Raw genomic sequence first — 18619 nt, 5'->3', positions numbered from 1 at the left:
CCCTTGTTGTTTGGACTTTCATGCCATTGAGCCACATCTTCTTCTATCCCTCTTCTCACTGTCATCCACATGACTCCCCACCGTTCTCCATCATTCACTCAAGACTTGGGCACCCGGATCCCAGCTGTTGCTTCCCTAACATCAGTGCCCATGTGAACATGTCCAGTCACCCTCCACACTCTGACGATCTGCTTCTCCAACACACTTTAGCCCCTCACTCCCCATGGTCACACACTGGGCCTTGCCATCATATGGAATTGTTTTTCTTCTGAAATGTGAAATTCATCCCCCTACAAAATGGCTTCTGCTACGATCACTTTATTCATAATGTTTTTACTGTGGTCACCAATGTCTTTTGCTACGAAAATCCAATGGATACCTTTCACTTCTTCTCTTTGCAGCATCTGGCTTTGTTGACCGTCTTCCTTCCTGAAGCTCTCTCCTCACTTTGGTACCACAATCTCTTAATTTTTCTCCTACTTCTCTGACTGTTCTTTTTATAGGTTCCACTTTCTCTACTGATGTCTAATATATTGATATCCCTTAGGGTTCCATCCTTGACCTTCTATTATCACTTTACATGCTCCCTTAGCCATCTTATCCACTAACATTGCTTCAATTAACAACTGATTATTCTGATTATTTAAAAGTCTTTAGCTCCACCTCAGATCTCTTTCCTGAACTGTTAGACCCCTATAGTCTGAAGTTCACCTGGACATCCCATAATCACCTCAAGCTCAGTATGCCAAAACTTAACTCACTGTATCCCTCCAAAATCGATTTTCCCATTTCTCTGTTTCAGTGAATGGCACTATCATCCACCTAATTACTTAAAGTTAGAAAAAGGATTGCTGACTCTTCCATCTCCCATTAATTCTGGCTAAGTAATTAATTGCACATATATCCAGTTTCCTCCACCATCAGTTCACATCTGCACCACTGCTGTCCTCATTAGCCTCACTGTCAAGGTCGGAACCCTAATGGACACCAGCATTTAGAGAATGACTGGAGGAAATGACAGTATGGGGCGGGAGTAGAGAAAACACAAGGGAAGAGTGAGGTCAGGGGACTATAATATTTCAAAAAAACCAGTATTGCTCACCTTCCAATCTATTCACCACAGTGTCATCAGAGTGAGCTCTACAAAAAGGAAATCTGAATTTATCACCTCCTATTAAAATGATTGAATGGCTCCTCATATGGAATAGCATGACATAGCTGGGCCCCTCATGCTCTGGCTCCTACTTACCTTTCAAGTCTCAGCTCTAACCACCCTCAACTCTGTTCATTCTAATCCAGGCTTAACTCCTGAGTTATCTTCAGTTCTTGGAATATACCATACCCTCCCTGGCATCCCAGCATTTTCACTGCTGCCTCTACTGTGGGGAACTCATCCCTAGTCCTATCTGCTTTGATTGGATAACTTCTTCCTTTGTGCTTCCATATAGCCCTAATAAATTCCTCTGTTTATTAGTGTACCCCTCACAAACCCACAAAGTCCTTGCTATCAAATATGATTTTCAACTTTGTGACACTCTCAACCATGCCCTCCTTGAAACTGTCTCTTGCCTTGACTTCCATAAAAATGCATTTTTCTGGATCTTCTGTATTCGTAAAAGCTGCTTCCCTCTGCCCCTTGCTGTCCTGTTCCTCTTCTCACCCCCAAAAGCAAAAGTTCTACCATCAGTTCTTTTCTCTTTCTGTTTGCTCTTTTGATTATCCACTCTCTCGTCTTTAACTACAAACTCCATGCATCAGTTACCCTCAAATCTACATCTCTAGCATACACCTTCCTCCTGAGAACCAATCTCCTCTTCAGTTGCCTACTGCTCATTTCCTCTGGCTCTCCCACCTCAACGAGAAGCTCATCATGTCTAAAACAGGACTCTTCTGCCTTCTCTCTAAGTCGACTTCTTTTATTTCTGTTAATAGAGGTATAATTTTCCAGGTATATCACAGCCCAAATCAGTCATCTTTGACCTCATCCTTTCCCTCCACAAGCCCAGTTAGTCACCATGTCCTGGCTGAACTCTTGTTTTTCACATTCCTTTCTATTTGTACCTTCACTACCATAATTTATCACTTCTTACCTAGAAATTTGCTACTCAAAGTTTGGTCCTCCGCCAGCAGCATCTGTATCACCTTAGAGTATGCTAGAAATGCAAAGCTCAGGCTTCACCCTAGACTAACTGAATCAGATCCCCAGGTCATTCATCTGCTCACTGAAGCTTGAGAGGCACTAGGCTAGCCCACATCAATAAACTCCTAACTGGAATCCCTGACTCCAGTCTCCTCTCTTTAATCCATCCCACAGACCACAGTTACATACATTTCCTTCTGATCGTGTCATACTTTTTCAATCAAACCCCTTTAATGACTCTACTGTCTAAGGAATAAAGTCCACATCTTAGAAAGTGAGGCTCTCAGCCACCTATCCAATCTATTTCTCCAGACTAATATACTCCATTTCACTAAGATAGTCTCTATTTTAGGCCAACAGAACCAGAGATGCAGTATGGCACTGGTAGAAAAGAATCTTAACCAAGAATCCTTTTTAGCAATGGCAAAAGCTGGTTCTACAACTTCAGGCAAAACATTTGTCCTTTCAAACCTTGGATTCTAATTCTTCAGAAAAAGAAAGTTAGACCAACCCAGTGTTTTTAAGGCTTTTTTTAAAAAAATTGCATCCTCCACTAAGAAATATATATGTTTCCAGTTTTCACATTCATACATAGATAGAAGCGCAGCTTCAAATGGAAAAAAAGTTGCACAAAATAATCCTTATTCTTACTGAACGTAATATACCATAATATTTTCTATTCTTTTCTCATCCATTCCATTTCATTTTTTAAAATGCTGGTTGCTAATCACCAACTGATTTCACAGCCCACTAGTGGGTCAGAAACTGAAGAGTGAAAAACACTCTGGTCCCTTCAACACTAACAGTCTATGGCTCTGGGGTCCTCTTCCTTGAACGCATCCTCTACTCCCCTGCTCTGTACCTTTGCTGAAAACATTCCTTCTTCCTCTAACATCTTCCCCTATTCCAGCCTCTTGAAATGCATTGCAACTTTAAAGGTCTGGCTTATTAAAACCTCTTAAAATGAGAAGATATCTTTTACTTCTTTGCATGTCTACAATGTTAGGTCTTATTTCTTACTTGGTGTTATTCACAAATGTCCTGTAATAGTATTGGTGTGTATGTCTTATCTCCTGTTTTTGGCTCTGTGTCCCTTGAGGAATCATGTTTTCTATGTCTTTCTACTTTGTTAAGCACTTAGCACAGTGTTTGGAATGAGAGTCACTCAAGCCTGAAAATGTTCTATCTTTCTCACAGTTACTCTTTCTCCAACTGTTTTTCTATTTAATCAAACCTCTAGTTCCTTGACTCTTCTGCCCTCTCCCTACCTATCAGTAACCTGCCTATCTTCACTTCCTTCCCTCAGATTGGACTCAGTTTAGAAGTCTCTGACCATCCCTTTAACCTCTCTCTTGACAATCGCCAAATATCTTGCCCACTTGTCTTTTTCTCTCACATGTCTGGCAAAGCCCCAATTATCAATCAATCCAACTATCTACTTTCTCTGCTCCTCTATTTGAACTGCTAAGCACTGCCAGAGAGAGAGAGGAAAAGAAAGAAAGAAAGAAAGAAAGAAAGAAAGAAAGAAAGAAAGAAAGAAAGAAAGAAAGAAAGAAGGAAGGAAGGAAGGAAGGAAAGAAAGAAAGAGGGAGGGAGGGAGAGAGAGAGAAAGAAGGAAGGAAGGAAGGAAGGAAAGAAAGAAAGAAAGAAAGAAAGAAAGAAAGAAAGAAAGAAAGAAAGAAAGAAGGAAGGAAGGAAGGAAAGAAAGAAAGAGGGAGGGAGGGAGAGAGAGAGAAAGAAGGAAGGAAGGAAGGAAGGAAAGAAAGAAAGAAAGAAAGAAAGAAAGAAAGAAAGAAAGAAAGAAAGAAAGAAATCTCATGATCATGTAGATAATTTAATGGATTTCATCCTCACCAGCGTCCTTAACACACTACTAGACATTCCTTCTTGGTTTCCCTAGTTAGTTTTCTATTCCATTTTCCTCTAACTATTTTAAAATGTTTTCACTCTTTTCAAACCCCTGTCTTCAAACCTTCCTTTCCCCCTTGCCTCCACGACTGGATTAGGTCCCCTTACTATGAGTCCTCAGAGTATTCCTAGTTAACATGGCCATAGCCCTTATAACTTTGCTTCTCACTACCTATCTAAGTCCGTATGTCCTACTGGGCTTTAGCTCATTGAAAATAAGAAACACAACTTATTCATTATTGAAACCTCAGGATTTAACATGGCACTAAGTAGTCAATAAATATTTCTTGAATGAATGAATTAATAAACACATAAATATTAGTTAAATGAATGAGTACATCATATACAAATCTCATATGGTTATGTTAAGGGCCAGTCTATTAATTAATGCCAATAAAACCCTAGGGAATGAAAAGTATGAAATACAAATGCTTTCTAAAATTTATAACAGATGTAGAATTACAGCTAGTTAAGAGTTTATTATTATTTCTATTCCAATGACTGGAAAAATGGAAGTTGGTCCCACATATAATCGGATCTGATAGAACAGGCAAAAGGATAACTGATAAAGATCCAACAAGGGTACTTTGTTTGCTAGTTATAGTGGGGAACTATAGGTACAACACAAACTTTATCACAGACCACAGTAGTCTGCTATGAAGAAAGTATTTATTTTATGATGGCCTAACTTCACATTTTTTCTTGTAATGCAAATCTTTTTCATTGGTTTATACTTCTAAAGACACATTTGCATGATGACAATGACTGACAGGGTTAGGCTGCCCAGAAAACAGCCAGACATTGCTCCATATCTTGAGGCAAATCCTTTTTTTTTTTTTTTTTTTACTTTCCCCTAGAATATCAATGATATCCATCTTCTTATTAGTATCATGGAATTTCAGTTTGTGATGGCAGTCTGTTTCAAGATTCTTCTGCTGTGGGCAAGCCAGAGGAGAGTCCCGACCCTCAAAGTACTCACCCTGACATTGTGAGGATGAAGCCCTCCTGGATGCTGAGACATATACTGAGCCAGGTCTGTGTGCTACACAAAATGGTGGAGAGAGTGACATTAGCAGTGCTTGGTCAGTGTCACAAAGCAGACCACACACTTGACTCTCAAGGGTATCACAAAGTTCAGAATTTTTGAGAATAAGGTGCAAAAGGTACACAACCAGGTTTTCTGAGACACCACTGTTGAAGTCAAACACAGTGTACCTTCCTAACTGGCTGCTCTTAGAAGGAAGCCTGTTTCTCGGCACAAGAGAGGCTCATTTTAAATGACTGCCCCTGAACACAATGACATGGGGATTTTGTACTCTTCAGTGTCCTTGGAGGCAAGTCAGGTACACATGCCTTATGATTCCTTTCTGCTAATATTTGAACAATTTTTTCTTTCAGAAATACAAAATGATGTATTCTTTAGTAAACTTGTATACAATTTTTTAAAACCTTGTGGTTTATGTCTTTATTGTCAATGAAAAAATGTTGGGTTCTGCTCGGATAGTGATTAAAAATAGATTAAAAAAATAAGTGCAAAAGTTTTATTTAGGAGGCAAACTCAAAGTGTTTATTATTGCTGGTGAGGGGGGAAAAGGCAGCAAATATAGCGGGTAAAGGAGCAGGACTAAAGAATGAGCATAAAAGCAATAGGCTCCACTAATCACAATAATGAAAAGTTCCATGACACTTTCCACATTGTAATGGAAGTTTTATCATGCCGTAAAATATTAACAGATTCATTATACAAGCACCAGGCTTTTCCCTTATGCTTTATAAAATGCTGGGGCAACTCACCATATATTCAAAAACGAATGTCAGTGTCTCTTTGGTATGGATAATGTCATGGAGCAGCACAATATTGGCATGTTTCAAACCCTTCAGGAGAGAAGCTAGAAAAATTAAACAAAATTTTAATTCAATCATTGATCATGAAAGTACTGCTTTAAAAATATCAAGCACTATTTATTTTTTAAACATTTCAAATCAACCATTCTGGTTTTTTAATGTTGGAAAAAAATCTCTTGTTGTGAAATAATATTTAAAGCTATAAAACAATCTTCATTATTTATTAAATGGTGAATCATTGCATTTACATAACTTATTTTTCTTACAGGCTAAAGCAGTTGCAAAAAATATGTTTCCATTTACCCAATCAATTTCATCAAAGCGCTCAGAGCACTTTGCAAATGCCTTCCTCTGGGAAGCTTATCATCTCTGCTTCAGAGCTACAGGAGAGGAAGCCTGGAGAGATAAAGGCCATTGGAGGAGAAGGAGAAGGAGTGCTGTGCCTTCTACAGCAGGACTTTGCAACGTGTGACCATTCTCTAATATTCAAAGTCCCACAGGGGGTCAGCAGGGCCTGTAGATATGACTGATGGAAGGCAGGGATAAGAACATGGGATGGATTGCTGAATCATAATATAGAGAGTGGATGGGATTTCTTAATGGGAGAATTGAAAACCTGTGGAAAGGAGGAAATTCACACTTAAAAAGAGGAGAGGGACAAACTTGGGGAGCCCGGATGAGTGGGAAGAGCTGAGGACTGTCTCTTGCATCTTCGATAACAGGTTATTATTAGGTCACTAAAGGCAGCTCTAAAGGGGAGAAGTCACCACAAAAGGCCAGTGAGTGGCTGGGAGAGGGTTTGAAAGGATGACTCTGGGGGCTCCAGAGATAGGAAGACCTTCAGGAGGGTGGAGACCAGAAAAGGCACAATAAGGAGATGGTGAGTCTCAGCTCAGGGCATCCCTGCTTGAAGAAATAGTGTCTTTAAGACTTAAAGGAAAGGAAAAGTGAAGTGTAAAAACTCAAATCAGTGTTCTGCAGGGTCTGCCTGCATATCATGAATCTCTTCCACTTACTCTCTCCCAGAATTCCATAAGATTAAAAACAGACTAACTCAAATACTCAAAATTTTACAATTACTTCCTTCAGGAATCTTATCCTGTTGTAATGATCCTGTTGTTTTATGTCCTGGCAGCCACTTTCCTTTCTAGTGGGGACACCTCTATTTTACTCTGGGGAACCAACCCTCTCCCTACCCAGCCCATGCTACTCTGATGGGGCTGATACCACCCCTACCTAAGATTGGGCATGTGACCTAGGTCTGGCCAATCAGAGCACAACATCCCCCAGCCACAGTGATTGGTTCAGAGACAGGCACAAAATCCAAGCCTTAAGAGAGCTCTAACTTTGCTTGTGCCGTTAGGAAAGACATGCTTTCTTTTCCAGTATAAGGGCTGAGTTTGTAGGATTTAACCGGGAGCTGCTGTGGCCAGATTACCAATGCCTGGGACTAAACCTAAGGCAGAGGAAAACAGTGTTGGGTGATGGACAGATTCCTGGTGACGTCCTTTGCACCCTGCAAGCCTGTAGTTATCAGATCTGTGAGCCAGTGAATTTCCTTCTTTACCTTGGTTTGAGCTGGGAACCTTACCATCATAGGAGCCCTACTGTACCTGCTAACCCTACTCTGCTTGAATGACTAATGTTCTAACTTATAGTTTTCCCCCCTGAATTCTTATGAACTAAATTTATTATTTCACTTTTACAAGTACATTGCTTTGTAAACGTAGTAAATTATTTCACAGGCATCTGTTTACTGTCCCTAGTCCCAGACCAAAGACGATGTGGAAATGGAGCAACTTTCCCTCTCTTTCAGATGCTGCCACATCACCTAGTACAATGCTCAGCCAAGGCTAAGTACTTAATGTTTTCAAATATATTTACTGGGTGTCTTAATAGAGAACTGACTGTAGAGCCACAGGCCTAATGTGAATCCTGGCCTTGTCACTTTCTACCCGAGCGAGCTCAGGAAAGAATCCCAACCCAAGTCTCCATTCACTCCTTGTGAAAAGGAGATAATGCCTTTCCTGACCTGACTTCACAGGGTTGACAAGTGGATGGAATCAGATCCCATGCATAAATATAAAGCATCACCCCTGTTGCAAATTAAAATATCCCAGCCTTCAGCTTCTAAGCTGCCCTATCAATTTGAACCTCACTAAACCTCCACTCCCAGATTAACATCTTAAAATTTTGTTTATGTCATGTTTCTGCTAGAGTTTTCAACACCATCCATACTTACAACACTGACTTCGGACAATCGGTTGAGAATGCTTGTATTTTATGTATATTTTTATTTACAAATTATGTTCATGAACTTCTCTCTCTCTTTCTCTCTCTCCCCCTCCCTCCCTCTCTCTCATCTTTCTACACACACACACACACACACACACACACACACACACACACTACAAAGCATATACCAAATTAGATTTTTTTTTTTTGCGGTACGCGGGCCTCTCACTGTTGTGGCCTCTCCCGTTGCGGAGCACAGGCTCCGGATGTGCAGGCTCAGCGGCTCACGGGCCCAGCTGCTCCGCGGCATGTGGGATCTTGCCGGTCCGGGGCACGAACCCGCGTTGCCTGCATCAGCAGGCGGACTCTCAACCACTGTGCCACCAGGGAAGCCCCCTGATGCTTATTTTTAACCATGATGGTATGTTTTGTTAATCACAATGGCCTCACACTGTCATTTGGTAAAAAGCTCAAGGAGCAATATCTTCTTAGGATGAGGCTCACTGCTAATGACAACATTGGGTATAAATCTTTATTTCATATAGTTTTCTTGATAATTTGTTTTATAGGAGTAGGAAAAGTGTCACTTTTGCCATTTCTCTGTTGTTCTCTTACATTTGCATTGTTAGTCTTATCTTCACAATTTTTCAGAAATCTTTTGAAGCCATTAATCAATATGATGAGGATTCCCCACTTGAGTAAGTACTCCTCTCAACTCCTTCTCACACCCTCTTCCAATCCATCAGCAAATCTTCTGGCAATACCTTTAACACATGTCCAGAGTTCCTCCCTTCTTACCATCTCCTCTGCTCCCATCCAGGGCCAGGCCACCATCATACGGTGCCCGAATTACTGCAAATGTCTCCTAACTAGTCTCCCTGCTTCCTCCCTTCCTTCCGACGGTCTCTTCTCCATAGAACCCAGCCACTGTTCCCCTTCTCAAATGGAAGTCAGGACATGTCCTCCTGGCTCCAAATCTGCCCGTGGTGTCTCATCTCACTCAGAGTGAGATGGAAGGGACATACAATGCCTGTCCACCCTTGGTACTGCCCTGCCCTCCTCTCCTCACTGCATCCTCATTCACTTGTCTCTGGCCACTGGACATCCAAGGCTGTTCCTTGGATGCTTCCAAACACACTGACACCCCAGGTCTTACACTTGCCCTTGTCCCTGCCAGTAACCTTGTTGTCTCAGCTCAGCATGCTTCCTCCCTCGCTTCCTTCAGGTCTCTGCTCATATCATATATATAAGTCCGAGCCCCTGCCCCTGCCCCACGCTCAGGTATCCTCTATCCCTGTGCCCTGCTGTCTCCTTCTCCAGAGCACTTATCAACCCTGACATATTACCTGTTTGTTGTCTGCCTCCACCTTTCGGAATATAAACTCCAATGAGAGCAGGCACTTTTGTCTATTTTGCTTATTGCTGTATTGGCAGTGGCTACAACAACGTCTGGGGTATTATAAGCACTCGGTAAATATTTGCTATTCAATTAGTGGTCACTAATTACCTAATATTTCTATACATATTATTGGTTGGCATAGAGTATTTCTGTTGAAGATGCTTTTTTTTTTTTTTCTTTTTTTGCGGTACACGGGCCTCTCACCGCCGCGGCCTCTCCCATCGCGGAGCACAGGCTCCGGACGTGCAGGCTCAGCGGCCATGGCTCACGGGTCCAGCCGCTCCGCGGCATGTGGGATCCTCCCAGACCGGGGCACGAACCCGTGTCCCCCGCATCGGTAGGCGGACTCTCAACCACTGCGCCACTAGGGAAGCCCGAAGATGCTTTTATTCCATGTTTATTTTAGTTATAAATGTCGTGTGTGTTATGACATGTCTACTACAGCTTTTTTTTTTTTTTAAACACCCCAGAACCACTGAAATACTTATAGGGAAACTGTGACTTTTGACAAGTAATAATAGGGTATTTATGTGAAAGAGTAGATGATGTTTAAAGCAGTTTTCTCATGATATTGGTATGTTGTTTGGTCCATCCACCAGAGATATCTAAGATGCCTACCACCTCAGATGTGTGGGTCTGAAACCCAGGAAGGAAAGGTCTTTTCTTCTAATTTCAAGGCTACCTCGTAAACTTCACAGCAGAATATGGTGTGTTCTACAGGATAATTAGCTGAGGGATGCAAAGCCAACTGAGAAGAGGAAAAATCCTAAAATCAGAGCATTCTGATTCCTGTAAAATTATTGTTTTTATAATTCACAGTCTAGATATACTTATTTTTGTTCTTCTTCAAAGTCGACGCAAAGATAAACAAGGGAGTCTTTAATGCTCCAGACAAATGGAATCACAATAGAATTACTTTAAGTGCTTCTAAAATACTTTTATAATGATAATAATGATGATGATGATGGCTAACACTCATTGGGCATTTACTACATGCCAGGCACTGGTCTAAGAATTTTACATATACTAACTTGGTATGATCATGAGAACACCCAGAAAGCCCAAGAGAAAACCTGAAGAAAACAACATAATCCCAAAATCAGAAAAAAATGACCCATGATGAAACGTTAGTCAGCTCATTTAAAAAATGTGAAGTATTTCTTTCTTTAAGTGTCCCCAAAGGTGTTTAATATGACCAACTAAATACCAATGAAATTCCAGCTAATGAAATTTAACCTGATTCTCATATATGTGAGAGTAATAATTTAGAAAAAAATTATCATTTTCACCTTGCAATGATATGAGAATATCTAATTTCTTTGTTTTGTTAATTTCATTGGGGTTTGTGGCTTAGTGAAGTTTTAGGAAAATTGAAGCTTTGCAAGTGAAATGGGTCAGGATGTTTGATGTTACTCTCTGTTCTACTTTAGAAGAAAATGTAAAGATGACAATGACAAAGAACAAGGCTGATTCTCAAAGTCCTGGGCCACAGCTATATAGCGTGAGTGCCTGGTAGTCAAAGTCCTCCTAGGCTCTGAACTCCTTGAGCACCTAGCATACGCCTGGCATGTGGTGCTCAGTAAGTGCTTGTGAATTAATGAAGACCAGACAGTTGTCATGAGTTTATGTAGGAGTCAATAATGGAGTCAATTCTCAGGCCCAACCCACATTGGGCATTGAATTGAAAAGAATTTGTAGTTCCTGATGCCATGTTTTCTCTGGCCTGAGTGTCACAAATCAAGTCAATGAGCTGAGTTACACATTCCAAGAAATCACCTACATAAATTTAGAAAAATATGAAGACAAATGTTAGATAATAGTTATCATCTGACTTCTTTGGAATTGTTATCCCAATCACATGGCATTATTTTGTTTTATAAAAATACAACTATACACATATAAATGTGTTATGTCTCTGACGTTATTTGATTGCATTTAACGGAGGACTTCTTGACAACCAGGCCTATGGTAATCTATATGCGGTAACCAGCAACTCAGTGCTTCTAATTGCTATCCTCCACCTCACTGTATGACCTCACAGAGGTGCCTCTGTCTATTTTTGGCTCAGTTTTCTCATATATGGACTGGGAATAATTACTTTGTAATGTTTTCTACTAGAGGATGATATTAAAAGATTCTCAGCTGAAACAGTTTTCTAACTTAAAGACTTGCAATTACAGTGCTGTAGAGTGGATGAAAGAATCAGAATTGACAAATATACAATATTATATATTATTTTCTTTAAAATGTCTCTCCTGCATTTTGCTTACCACTTACACAAAATGTATCATAAAAATAGATTTCTATTTTTATTTTAACTGTTGCAAAAGGAAAAATGCTTGAGTTAAGGATTTCTAAATGTATCATAATAAAGTAGAAAGGATATTTTGAATATAATAGAATGGATTTGAATAAGTAATGACTCTGATTACTAGCTCTGTGACCTCAGATGTGTTACCTAACCTCTCTGAAGTTCATATTCCTTCATCACTATGACAAAAATAACACTTTACCAACTAGAGTTGATGTAAAGTTTCAAAAAAAAGATTGAGTTGGGGGGAAGATTATGTCATGTGCCTAGCCTTCAAAAAAGATTAGTTCTATGATTGCTTCCTCACTAATGCTGCTAACAGGCTGAAAGTCCTGGAAGTTCTTTTTAAACCAAGTTTCTATTTTTATAGAAAGATATTCAAAATAATGCACATTATTAAGACATTTATACATAGGTTAATAAAACTAGGGAACTTGTTCTTATATAAAAACTTTTAACATTTGCCTATTCAAATGAAAGTGTTATCTCCTAGTTGCAAAAATAAACATTTAAAATATAATTATGGGGGGCAGAGTCAGGATGGCAGCATGGGAAGACACGGAGTTCGTGTCTCCCCACAATAGGGAACCTGCCAGATGCTGGTGGGGGACCTCGATGCCCAAGGAGATGGGAGGAACCCCCAAGCAAACTGGTAGGATATGGGGGAACCGAGAAGGAAGGAGAAGTGGAGGCCAGACAGGACCAGTGCCCCTGAGGGGTGGCTGGAAGAGGGGAGGGGTTCCCATGCCTAGAGGGACCCTCGGGGTCTTGGATCGGGGAGAGTGTGACGAGCGTTTCCCCTGCCCAAAAGGCCTGGGAGCCTGCCTGGCTCTCAGGCCAGGTCCTATGCTCTCAGAGGCCCCCTCCAGGCCACAGTGGTCCTGGGGGCATAGGAGGGAGGGCAAGGGAGAACAGGAGGGGCAGGTGGGAGGGGCCCTCCAGGACCGGAGGAGCAGGAGAGGGTGCTTGCTCCACCCACTCGGGCCTAGGAAGCCTGCTGGCCTCCCAGGCCGGGTCCCCCACCCTCTGAGACCAGAGGCATGCCTGGGCCCCTTCTGTTGAGCCTAAGCCTCACCCCTGCCCCCACCCCGCAGGGCCTTTTCCAGCCCTTTGGGTCCTAAGCATAGGCCCTGCCCACTGCCCAAACCCCGCCCCTGCGTAGGCATCATCCTCCACAGCCAAGGCCTTTTCCACCTTTTTGTTTTCTTTTTTCTTTCTCCTCTGTTTTACAATTGTGGTTCTGTTTTACCTTCATCTATATTTTTATTTTTATATTCTTTCTAACATATCTGTTAGTTTCCTAGTCTAAGTTTATTCTTTACTCTTTGTTATTGTTCTCCTTTTTTCTGTTTTTTCTTTTCTTGTTTCTTTTTTTTTTTTTTTTTGCTACCCCATGCACTTGTGAGAGCTTGGTTCACAAGCTTCAGTCAGGCTGAAGCTCCTGTGGTGGGAGCTCTGAGTCCAAACCACTGGACTACAGAGAACCTCAGACCCCAGGGAATATTCATTGGAGTGAGGTCTCCCAGAGGTCCTCATCTCAGCACCAAGACTCAGCTCTACCCAACAGCCTACAGACTCCAGTGTTGGAAGCCTCAGGCCAAACAACCAGTAAGACAGGAACACAATCCCACCCAACAACAAAGAGACAGAAAAAAAATATGTCACAGATGAAGGAGCAAGGTAAAAACCTACAAGACCAAATAAATGAAGAGGAAATAGGCAATCTACCTGAAAAAGAATCCAGAGTAATGATAGTAAAGATGATCCAGAATCTCAGGAATAGAATGGAGGCACAGATTGAGAAAATACAAAAAATGTTTAACAAAGATCTAGAAGAACTAAAGAACAAACAAACAGAGATGAATAATACAATAACTGAAATGAAAAATACACTAGAAGGAATCAATACAGAATAACTGAGGCAGAACGAATAAGTGAGTTGGAAGACAGAATGGTGCAAACAACTGCCGAGGAGCAGAATAAAGAAAAAAGAATGAAAAGAATTGAAGACTATCCCAGAGACCTCTGGGAAAACACTAAATGCAACAACATTCAAATTATAGGGGTCCCAGAGAAAAATAAAGGGTCTGAGAAAATATTTGAAGAGATTATGGAAAACTTCCCTAACATGGGAAAGGAAATAGTCACCCAAGTCCAGGAAGCGCAGAGAGTCCCATACAGGATAAACACTAGGAGAAACACACCAAGACACATATTAATCAAACTATCAAAAATTAAATTCAAAAAAAAATTTTAAAAGAAACAAGGGAAAAGCAACAAATAACATACAAAGGAATCCCCATAAGGTTATCAGATGATTTTTCAGCAGAAACTCTGCAGGCCAGAAGGGAGTGGCAGGATATACTTAAAGTGATGAAAGAGAAAAACCAACAATCAAGATTACTCTATCCAGCAAGGATCTCATTCAGATTCGAAGGAGAAATCAAAAGCTTTTCAGTCAAGCAAAAGCTAAGAGAATTCAGCGCCACCAAACCAGCTCTACAACAAATGCTAAAGGAACTTCTCTAAGTGGGAAACACAAGAGAAGAAAAGAACCTACAAAAACAACCCCAAAACAATTAAGAAAATGGTAATAGGAACACACATATCAATAATGATGTTGAATGTAAATGGATTAAATGCCCCAACCAAAAGACACAGACTGGCTGAATGGATACAAAAACAAGACCCATATATATGCTGTCTACAAGAGAGCCACTTCAGACCGAGGGACACATACAGACTGAAAGTGAAGGGATGGAATAATATATTGCATGCAAATGGAAATCAAAAGAAAGCTGGAGTAGCAATACTCGTATCAGATAAAATAGACTTTAAAATAAAGACTGTTACAAGAGATAAGGAAGGACTCTACATAACGATCAAGGGATCAATCCAAGAAGAAAATATAATAAATATAAATGTTTATGCACCCAACATAGGAGCACCTCAATACATAAGGCAAATGCTAACAACCATTAAGAGGGAAATTGACAGTAACACAATAATAGTAGGGGACTTTAACACCCCACTTACACCAGTGGACAGATCATCAAACCAGAAAATAAATAAGGAAACACAAGCTTCAAATGACACAATAGACCAGATAGATTTAATTGATATTTAGAGAACATTCCACCTGAAAGTGGCAGAACACACTTTCTTCTCAAGTGCACATGGAATATTCTCCAGGATAGATCACATCTTGGGTCACAAATCAAGCCATGGAAAATTTAAGAAAATTAAAATCATATCAAGCACCTTTTCTGACCACAATGCTATGAGGTTGGAAATCAATTACAGGAAAAAAACTGTAAAAAACACAAATACATGGAGGCTAAACAGTGCACTACTAAATAACCAGAGATCACTGAGGAAATCAAAGAAGAAATAAAAAAATACATAGAAACAAATGACAATGAAAACACAATGACCGAAAACCTACAGGATGCAGCAAAAGCAGTTCTAAGAGGGAAGTTTATAGCAATTCAATCCTACCTTAGAAACAAGAAAAATGTCAAATAAAGAATCTAACCCTACACCTAAAGCAACTAAAGAAAGAAGAACAAAGAAAACCCAAAGTCAGTAGAAGGAAAGAAATCATAAATATTAGAGCAGAAATAAATGAAATAGAAACAAAGAAAACAATAGCAAAGATCAATAAAACTAAAAGTTGGTTGAGAAGACAAACAAAATTGATAAACCCTTAGCCAGACTCATCAAGAAAAAACAGGAGATGACGCAAATCAATAAAATTAGAAATGAAACAGGAGAAATCACAACTGACATCACAGAAATACAAAGGATTAAGAGACTACTACAAACAACTATATGCCAATAAAATGGACAACCACAAAGAAATGGACAAATTCTTGGAAAGGTACAATTTTCCAAGACTGAACCAGGAAGGATTATAAAATATAAACAGACCTATAGCAAATAATGAAATTGAAACTGTAATTAAAAATCTTGCAACAAACAAAAGCCCAGGACCAGATGACTTCACAGGCAAATTCTATCAAACATTTAGAGGGCTTCCCTGGTGGCGCAGTGGTTGAGTCCGTCTGCCGATGCAGGGGACATGGGTTCGTGCCCCGGTCCAGGAAGATCCCACATGCCGTGGAGCGGCTGGGCCCATGAGCCATGGCCGCTGAGCCTGCGCGTCCGGAGCCTGTGCTCCGCGATGGGAGAGGCCACAACAGTGAGAGGCCCGCATACCGCAAAAAAACAAACAAAAAAACATTTAGAGAAGAGCTAACACCGATCCTTCTCGAACTCTTCCAAAAAATTGCAGATGGAGGAACACTTCCAAATTCGTTCTATGAAGCCACCATCACCCTGATACCAAAACCAGAAAAAGATATCACAAAAAAAATTATAGACCAATATCACTGATGAACATAGATGCAAAAATCCTGAACAAAATACTAGCAAACAGAATCCAACAACATATTAAAATGATGATACACCATGATCAAGTGGGATTTATCCCAGGAATGCAAGGATTCTTCAATATACGCAAATCAATGGGATACACCATATTAGCAAATTAAGGAATAAAAACCATATGATCATATCAATAGATGCAGAAAAAGCTTCTGACAAAATTCAACACCCATTTATGATAAAAACTCTCCAGAAAGTGGGCATAGAGAGAAACTACCTCAACGTAATAAAGGCCATATATGACAAACCCACAAAAAACATCATTCTCAATGGTGAAAAACTGAAAGCATTTCCCCTAAGATCAGGGACAAGACAAGGATGCCCACTCTCGCCACTATTATTCAACATAGTTTTGGAAGTCCTAGCCATGGCAATCAGAGAAGAAAAAGAAATAAAAGGATACAAATTGGAAAAGAAGAAGTAAAACTGTCACTGTTTGCAGATGACATGATACTATACATAGAAAATCCTAAAGATGCCACCAAAAAATTACTAGAACTAATCAGTGAATTTGGTAACATTGCAGGATACAAAATTAATGCACAGAAATCTCTGGCATTCCTATACACTAACAATGAAAAATCAGAAAGAGAAATTAAGGAAACAATCCCATTTACCATCACAACAAAAAGAATAAAATACCTAGGAATAAACCTAACTAAGGAGGTGAAAGACTTGTACTCAGAAAACTATAAAACACTGATGAAAGAAATCAAAGACGATATAAACAGTTGGAGAAATATACAATGTTCTTGGATTGGAAGAATCAATATTGTGAAAATGACTCTACTACCCAAAGCAATCTACAGATTCAATGCAATTCCTATCAAACTACCAATGGCATTCTTCACAGAATTAGAACAAACAATTTTACAATTTGTATGGAAACACAAAAGACCGCGAATAGTAAAAGCAATCTTGAGGAAAAAAAAAACGGAGCTGGAGGAATCAGGCTCCCCAACTTCAAATTATACTACAAAGCTACAGTAATCAAGACACTATGGTACTGGCACAAAGACAGAAATATAGATCAATGGTACAGGATAGAAAGCCCAGAGATAAACCCATGCACATACGGTCACTTAATTTAAGACAAAGGAAGCAAGAACAGACAATGGAGAAAAGACAGCCTCTTCAATAAGTGGTGCTGGGAAAACTGGACAGCTACATGTAAAAGAATGAAATTAGAACACCCCCTAACACCATACACAAAAATAAACTCAAAATGGATTAAACACCTAAATGTAAGACTGGACACTATAAAACTCTTAGAGGAAAACATAGGAAAAACACTCTGACATAAATCACAGCAAGATCTTTTTTGACCCACCTCCTAGAGTAATGAAAATAAAACCAAAAGTAAACAAATGGGAACTAACTAAGCTTAAAAGCTTTTGCACAGCAAAGGATACCATAAACAAGATGAAAAGACAACCCTCAGAATGGGAGAAAATATTTGCAAATGAAACAATGGACAAAGGATTAATCTCCAAAATACACAAACAGCTCATGGAGCTCAATATCAAAAAAACAACCCAATTAAAAAATGGGCAGAAGACCTAAATAGACATTTCACCGAAGAAGACATACAGATGGCCAAGAGGCACATGAAAAGATGCTCAATGTCACTAATTATTAGAGAAATGCAAATCAAAATTGCAATGAGGTATCACCTGACACCGATCAGAATGGCCATCATCAAAAAATCTACAAATAAATAACGCTGGAGAGGGTTTGATGAAAACGGAACCCTCTTGCACTGTTGACGGGAATGTAAATTTATTCAGTCAGTAGGGAGAACAGTATGGTCGTTCATTAAAAAACTAAAAATAGAACTACCATATGACCCAGCAATCCCGCTGCTGGACATATACCCTGAGAAAACCATAATTCAAAAAGAGACATGTACCACAATGTTCATTTACAATAGCCAGGACATGGAAGCAACCTAAACGTCCATCGAAACGTTTAGGTGTATGTGATGTGGCACATATATACAATGGAATATTAGCCATAAAAAGAAACGAAAATGAGTTATTTATAGTGAGGTGGGTGGACCTAGGGTCTGTCATACAGAGTGGAGTAAGTCAGAAAGAGAAGAACAAATATTGTATGCTAACACACATATATGGAATCTAAAAAAAATGGTACTGATAAACCTAGTGGCAGGGCAGGAATAAAGATGTAAACATAGAGAATGGACTTGAGGACATGAGGGGGGTTGGTGGGAGGTGGAAGCTGGGACAAAATGAGAGAGTGGCATGGACATATATACACTACCAAATGTAAAATAGATAGCTAGTGGGAAGCAGCCTCATAACACAGGGAGATCAGC

At 39.9% G+C, this 18619-nt stretch overlaps 1 protein-coding gene across 2 annotated transcripts in view; it reads right to left on the bottom strand.

Annotated features, from left to right (window-relative positions):
- Positions 1–18619, bottom strand: part of CDK15 (cyclin dependent kinase 15) — an 86499-nt gene that overhangs the window by 56837 nt on the left and 11043 nt on the right. For both annotated transcript variants that reach the window (XM_065880639.1, XM_065880640.1), the window contains exons 5-6: positions 5843–5937; positions 5028–5090 (exon numbers count right to left, since the gene is read on the bottom strand). In XM_065880639.1, the coding sequence (XP_065736711.1) occupies positions 5028–5090; positions 5843–5937 (158 nt within the window). The remainder of the gene's footprint in view (positions 1–5027; positions 5091–5842; positions 5938–18619) is intronic.

This window comes from Phocoena phocoena, chromosome 7, assembly GCF_963924675.1.
Source record: "Phocoena phocoena chromosome 7, mPhoPho1.1, whole genome shotgun sequence".
NCBI classification, from domain to species: Eukaryota; Metazoa; Chordata; class Mammalia; order Artiodactyla; family Phocoenidae; genus Phocoena; species Phocoena phocoena.
The sequence above is the reverse complement of the archived record's forward strand: the minus strand, read 5'-3'. Positions and strand labels throughout refer to the sequence as shown.